The sequence below is a fragment of the Orycteropus afer genome, unplaced genomic scaffold (assembly GCF_000298275.1).
Source record: "Orycteropus afer afer isolate SDZICR_OR568_19922 unplaced genomic scaffold, OryAfe1.0 scaffold00064, whole genome shotgun sequence".
NCBI lineage: Eukaryota > Metazoa > Chordata > Mammalia > Tubulidentata > Orycteropodidae > Orycteropus > Orycteropus afer.
The window spans coordinates 10257721-10264891 of NW_006921651.1; the positions used below are offsets into that span (position 1 = coordinate 10257721).

Genomic DNA, 7171 nt, shown 5'->3' on the forward strand with positions numbered 1-7171 from the left:
CTCTCTCTCTCCCTCTGTGTTTGTGTATGTGGCCGCCGAGGGTCTGCACTGGACAGGTCGCCTTGGGGCTCCACTTCCCTCCCCCCGCAGCCACAGCCCGCTCGCTGAGCCTCTGAGGTTCCACCTTTGAAATTGTACGCGGCTCGCAGCCGAGTGGTCGTCGGGAGGCGGGGGTCGGGGGCGCCAGGGAGGAGGGAGGAGTCTGGCCCTGGATGTGTGCTTTTCAATTGATGGATGACTGCCGGGTGGGGGTGAGCGTGCGGGTGTGAGAGTGTGTGTGTGTGTGTGAGTGTGTGTGTGTGCGCGCGGGGTGCGTGCGCGCGCGGGGCCTGCTCATTTTCCTCCTCTCAGCAGTCAGTTGGGAGCTGGAGGGAGGGAGAGAGGGAGACAGAACCAGCGAGAAACAGGAGAGGAGCCGAGCGCCCTCCGCCCGAGGCGCCCTCCCTGCGTACGCGCACAGGCGCCGTCTCTTGGAGGAGCAAGGTGCCTCCCAGCCCGCAAGGGCGCAGTGCACAAGCCTGTGGTCTCCTCGGTGGCTTTGCCCCGGCAGTGCACCTGAGGCGGCCCCGGACGGGGATGGTAAGCGGCTGCCGCCGTCTGGCAAGCAAGCGGGACGCGGCGAGGGCACCATGGTGCTGATGGCCCGGAGGGGGCCCTCAGCGGGGCTCGTCCGGCCAGAGCTCTGGCTGCTGCTGTGGGCAGCTGCGTGGCGCCTGGATGCCACGGCGTGCCCCGCCCTCTGCACCTGCACTGGCACCACGGTGGACTGCCACGGCACGGGGCTACAGGCCATCCCCAAGAGCATCCCACGGAGCACGGAGCGCCTGTGAGTACGCCCACACCCGCGGGTGCGCAGGGAGCTCGGAGGTAACCCTCCCACGCAGACGCAATTCAGGGCTGGGGGTGGGAGCAGGACCATTGGGGCCCCTGCTCGTTAGCTACTGGACGGGCCAGTGCCTGCGGAGGTCTTTCCCCCAGAAGCAGGGGCGCAGTTGTTCCCTTTTTGCTGGGATTCAAATGGCCCTCGCAGGGGTTGTCAGCTTCCCATCCTCACACCTGCACCGCGTTCAGCGTTCAGCACCGGCAGGCCCTTCCCACTGCGCCAGCACTTTATTTCCACAGGGTGCCTGCGAATTAGTGTCAGAAAGCCCCTCTGGCACCGAAGAGGGGAGCTTCCCACACTCACCAGGCACAAGATCTCCTTTTACACACAGGGGCCTTGGAATGTGATCTGGGTGTGGGGTGTGTGGATTTGGGCTCTGAGGGCTTGCAGGCGACTTGATGGGATTGGGTTGAATCTTTTAGCGTCTTGCTCCTCCCTATTGTTTGCCCCAGAGGCTTAAGTATTCTTCCCTTGCAGGTGTCAGGCATTGGCCCTCCACCTGGCCACCTCTCTCATATCTGGCCATTTCCAACCCAGACAGACAATGGGACCTAAGGGCTTTGGGTCTGGGGCTTGAGATTTGTTCCATTCAGCACCTAGGGAGGGATAGGTGTGTCCTGGATGGGAGCCCCGTGAATAAAGCCAAGAGGTTAGGAGCTTGGAGTGGGAGACTCGAGGGTAAAGAAGTTGACCATGACAAGTCCTAAAAACATTGCTCTTCCCCTTGTTGTCTCCCACTTCTGAATTCTTGAGGAAACTCAACTCTTTCCAAACCCGCTGAGCTTTACAGCATGTGTGTGTCTGGTTAGCCTGTGTGTGGTTACAGACCTGTATAATTTGTTTCTGGAGATTCTTCTGCGGAATGTGTGTTGCTGTGAATCCACACGATCTGTGGTGACTTCTCAGTGTCCGAGGCTGAGAGCCCCGTACGTGGGCTGAGTGTGTGGATGTCTCTTCACATGTAGGGCCTTTGTGCTACTTGCAGAGGTTGGTTACTGCACCAGAAGATGTTTTAACTGGACTTTGGAGAAGACTGCTGGCTCCTTTGAAACCTGCCTACTCCTTCTTCCCACACTCCTGGGCAACGCAGTGGCTTGCAGGAAAGGCAGACGTATTTTGATAACTTTTGAGCACATTTTCATGGCTCCCAGCTGGTCAGAGGCAGAAATCTGAGCCTGGGAAGAGCTGTCTCCTGGATCAAACTCTGTACCCAGGTCAGCAATTAGTGAGGCACATTTGCCCTGGACTCTTCTTGGCTAAGTCTGAAAATTCCCTTGGAGGTTTTGGAGAATTTGCAATCTTCTATGCCTGGTTGGGCATTGATGTGTATGTGTGTGTGTGTGTGTGTGTGTGTGTGTGTGAGAGAGAGAGAGAGAGAGAGAGAGAGAGAGAGAGAAAGCACATGTGTGTGGGGTGAGGGGGAAATGGTGGAGGAGGGAAAGGCTGGACTGAGACTCCCCAGCATAGCCTATGCTTTAGCCTGTGTGGATCTGGAGAGGAACTGGGGATACGAGCCGGGCCTGAGGACTACTGAGGGTGTAGAGTAACCCTCCACGCCTGGTTCTTGCCTGTCCACTGGGGCATTTATCCTGCAGCTATTACCTTGGGTGGCAGCTGGCATCTGGGACACACTAGCCCCTCTCCCTTGCTTTTTGTCTTGAATCTTGACGTCATCTCTTTAGTCCTTGTTCTCTCACCACCTTCAGTTTGTAGGACAGTGTCTGTTTTGACTTTCCTGAACTCTTAAGGGCTTTTATGATTAGACTGAGATGGAAGTGAAATTTCCTAGTTCAGAGGAAAGAGTTGGGACTCTGGAAGTCACGCTGCCTGGGTTGGAGCCCCAGCTTTGTTGCTAATTAGCTGTGTGACCTTGGGTAAGTTACTTAACTTCTCTGACCCTTGCTGTTTTCCATCAGAAAAATGGGGTTACTGATGCATAATGTCCCTGGTTCTTGTGAGGACTGACACTAATGTATGAAGTGCCTCGTACATCAGGATGCTCTCTAAGTGAGCGCCATTGTCTGAAAGGATCAGGTAAGGCATCTCATTCTTTAATGCAGTAAATGTATTCGAGGCCAGGAACTGCCCTGGGTACTGAGGCTCCAGCAGGGAGTGAGCTTGTCTCTGCCCTCCAGAGGCATAGAGTCTAGGCGACCAGACAGGGGACATCTAGCTGTAAGCGCTTAGAAAGGGCCAGATCAGCAGCATGGGGAATGAAAGCATTGGGTGGGAAGCCCTTTTCTGGAATAAAGATGCTTCTCAGAGGGTGGGCGGTTTTGCCAGGGTGCTGGTGGTCGAGTTGGATTTTGCCAAGCACAGAGGATAGGTGGTTCTGGCAGAGGGAATGGCAGCAGTGAAAAGCCTGCAGATGTGAGTGTAGCTGGCTCGATGGGCCAGTGCCAGTGTTTCCTTGGGGCTGAAACATCTTGTGTCCAGTGGGCTGGAAAGAGAGATTGGGAGGGCTCAGGGAGGGCTGCCTCTATTTGGAATTTTTCTTCTGGGGACTTTGGGGTTGGAATCCAGAAACGAGTTACCTTGCAGATGAGGTGAGAGGATGTCTGGTATTTGCTACGTGTATAAAGCTTCTCGGACTGGGGTGTAGGAAGTGGAGGCAGGCAGGCAGGTTGAGAGCAAGCCACTTGAAGAGGAGAAGAACATCCTGAAAGAGGCATTGGTGAGTGCGCCGGAGAACTTAAAATAACTGTGGCAAATGCTCTCTCTAATCAATACGGGTGCTGTGTGGTATCAGAGCCTGAAACAGCAGCCTCCTGAAGGCTGTGAAATTTTTATAGACTGCAGCTGTGCATTTGGCTTTTGTCCTCTGGGCAGTTTTTATGGCGGCCTGCGAGGCCTGGCAACTTTATGATCACATATTCCATAACTCAGGGCCCAGGCTCTGTCTCCCCAGGTGGGCAGGAGCTGTCATTGGTTTGCTGTGGAGACTTCTGGGAAGAGGCTGGGCGTGCCCCAGAGCAGCCGAGGACGCTGGTTCAGCCAGAGGGGCTGCGGGGCTGGTGGGCCAGGTGGGGAAAGGATGCTAAATAAGTCACTCTAATGGCAATTAAAATACAGAACAGGGATGGCGTGGAAGCCTGGGAAGCTGCTTCTCTCTGCAGGGCCCAGGCTCGGAGATACCCAGCTGTGGCTTCTGTTTTTTTCTGATTGCACTCAAGGACGTGTAACTTTCTGTTGGATTTTTATTTATTTATTTATTTAAAAAATCTTTTAGATTAAGGAGACTTCGGGGGCTATTTTTAGTTTAAAGTTTGAAGATTATCTCATGGCAATAGTTTTTGGGGTTCATCCAGCATCGTTGGCTTCAGAAAGTCTGGATTCCATGAGAATTGGAAATTCTGTTCTGTATTTTTCCCACTTTGGCTCAAGATGGGGATCAGATTGACAACACCAACTTGAAAGGTTGGGTAGACAGCTTAGGAGTCTGTGAGTTTATGTTAAAGGAGGGGAACAATTCAGAAAGGGAGAGTGAGAATGGTTGCACAACTTGAAGAATGAAGTCAATGTCACTGAATTGTGCATGTCGAAATTGTTGACTTAGTGTATGTTTTGCTGTGTATATGTGCAACAGCAATTAAAAAAAAAAGTCTCCTGGAACCAAGGTGTCCAGGAGAATGTGACAGGAGAGTGTGAAAGTGTGGAACCTGCTTCTCCCCTCCACCCTGGGCACTGTGCTCTAGGCTCCTCTTGTGGGTATGGAGAGGGTAGAGACATCCCCTGGGCCCTCTGGCAGGTCACTGAAGAACAGAGAGAGCAGTGAGGGCTTCTGGAAAGGCGCTGGCTTCTGTTTACTCCAGGCCCAGCCCACTGGGCTGCTGCAGGTCATGGGGCTTGCTCCTTTGGCCTCCCTGATACACCCTGTTTGCCTGCTCACCACTTTGTCCACCCTGCCCTCGCTGGGGCATTCTGAGAGGCCTGGGAGCCCCGTGCCTTCTCCCAGCTCAGCACCTTGCTGAGTCTCAGGGGCCTGTGCACTTAGGGTGAGGGTGAGGGATGCTCAAGGAAGACTGCCCAGCGTACCCTGAGGTTGATTGTCCAGGGAGCCTCCTTGGCAATTCAGACGACGATTAGATGATGGTTGTGCTAAGTGGGGTCAGGGGCCAGATAGGTCTGTGGGCTCTGCCATGGGGGCCCATCTGGTTTGGACACTCTGAACAGGGCACAGTGGTCTCCTGCTGCAGAGACCTGCGCTGTGAAGGGAAACTACACCTGATAGAGCATCGTCTCTGGGTCTCAGGCTTTGGTCCAGCAGCAGGTGCCCTGGGCTCGAGCTGGGGTTTGAGAGTGGAGCCCTGGCTTTGAACGACTGGTGTTAGGGCCCCAGTGGAGTCCCTCTACCTGCTCTGAGGCCCCTTTCCCTATCTGTGTTGCTTTGTGCCGTTGAGTCAGTGCTGACTCATGTGACCCCACGTGTGACACAGTAGGACTGCTCCATGGGGTTTTCTTGACTGTAATCTTCATGGATGCAGAGTGACAGGCCTTTTCTTCTGCGGTGCTGCTGAGTAGTTTCCCACTGCCAACCTTTTGGTTACCAATAAAAGGGGATACTGACAGCTGTAGGGTAATGGTCAGGAGTAAGTGAGAAAATACATCAAAGGGCCTGGTGCTATGCTCTGTACACGCAAGGAGTCCCACTTTCCCTCTGTCTCTGCAGATAATAACACCTACCACCTTACAGGGCCTTTGCAAAGATTGACTCATCCTCTGTTTGTGAAGGAGTCCCTGGGTGGTGCAAACAGCTGATGTCCTTGGCTGTCAACCGAAAGGTCGGAGGTTTGAGTCCACCCAGAGACACCTGAGAAGAAAGGTCCTGGGGCCTAACGGCCTGAGTTGTGACTGTGCTCTGCCACTCACCAGCGGGGGACCTTGGACAAGTTACACGTTTAATTCACTCATTCCACAGATGCCTATTGAAGGTCTCAATTGTGCCAAGTGAATAGTGTGGAGCAGAAACAAACACTACCTCTTCCCTCCCCTAGTTTCAGTCCAGCAGTGGATACAGAAAGGAACCGTGGTGGGGTAACGATTAAGTGCTTGGCCGCTAACTGAGAGACTGACCGTTCGAACTCCCTCAGTGACTCCTTGGGAGAAAGACCTGGCGATCTGCTTCCACAAAAATTAGGAGCTCTGGTGGTGTAGTGCCTAGGGCATTGGACTGCTGACCAGAAGGCTGGTGGTTCAAACCCACCAGCCACTCCTCGGAAGGAAGTCTAGGCAATCTACCTCCATAGTGATACCGCCATAAAGATTAAAGCCAAGAAAATCCTAGGGGCAGTTCTACTCTGTCCTATGGGATCACTATGAGTTAGAATCAACTCAGTGATACCCAACAATAGCAACAGGGGGGACAGAGATTGATGATCTAATGTGAGAACAAACAGACAGGTGTAAATGGGCATAAGTGCTCTGCAGGAAAGTGGGACTTTTCGGGACCCCCATTTCCTTGCCCCTAAAGTGAGGATCCGGATAGAACCTCCTCTGAAGGGTAGACAGGAGGATGACATACAACAATGCAGGAAGAAGCACTTTGCACTGGCAGGTGCCCAATCAATGGTGGCATTATTATTGTTATTAAGGTGACAGAGAATTGCAGGGAAATGAAGGGAACTTGGGTGCCACTCAATGCTGAGTCGCAGCATGGCCTTGTGTCCCCCTTCTCTCAGTGGCACTCTGGGTCCCCTGGAACACACGGTGACAGGCCGACCCTTCCTTGGTGCTTCTTTTCCAAGCAGGGCCACTGTCGGTGGCCAGACTGCCCGAGGCTGCCAGCAGGGGCGGCCGTGCTCTTTTGGGGTCGGGTGATGGGCGGGTGGGCGGGCGGGCGGCTGGGACGGGCTGCTCCTGCATTATTGGGAGCAGACGGGCGCTTGGCGGAATTGCCGCCTCCAGTTCTGTGCCGGCATTAGTGGCTCGGCAGGGCTCTTGCTTAATGGGATTTTCTTCCCAAATGCTGTAATTATCGCCATACAAATACTTATTACCCAGAGCAGATGACGGCCGGGCCTTGGGCAGTCGCCAGGGAGCTGGGCTGTGCTCGGAGGTGGAGAATTGGCTTCTCTTTTTGACGGAGCTCTCAACCCCCTCCTCTCCTTTCTGGAAGCCAGCCTTCGGCCAACAGACAGCTGTTGGGCACCTGCCGTGAGCACAGTGTCGGAGAGGTTCAGAGTGTGGGCCTCCTCCTCAGGGAGCTGGTGGGATCTGACCATGAATGAACAAACATGTAAGGAGGTCTGAGATGCAGATCACAGTAGCTGCCAGCGCAGGCTTGGGAGT

At 54.1% G+C, this 7171-nt stretch overlaps 1 protein-coding gene across 1 annotated transcript in view; it reads left to right on the plus strand.

Moving 5' to 3' along the window:
* The first annotated feature begins 629 nt into the window (after window positions 1–629).
* Window positions 630–7171, plus strand: part of SLIT1 (slit guidance ligand 1) — a 213079-nt gene continuing 206537 nt past the window's right edge. Inside the window, exon 1 of the mRNA XM_007940050.2 lies at window positions 630–826. Coding sequence (XP_007938241.1) covers window positions 630–826 — 197 coding nt within the window. The remainder of the gene's footprint in view (window positions 827–7171) is intronic.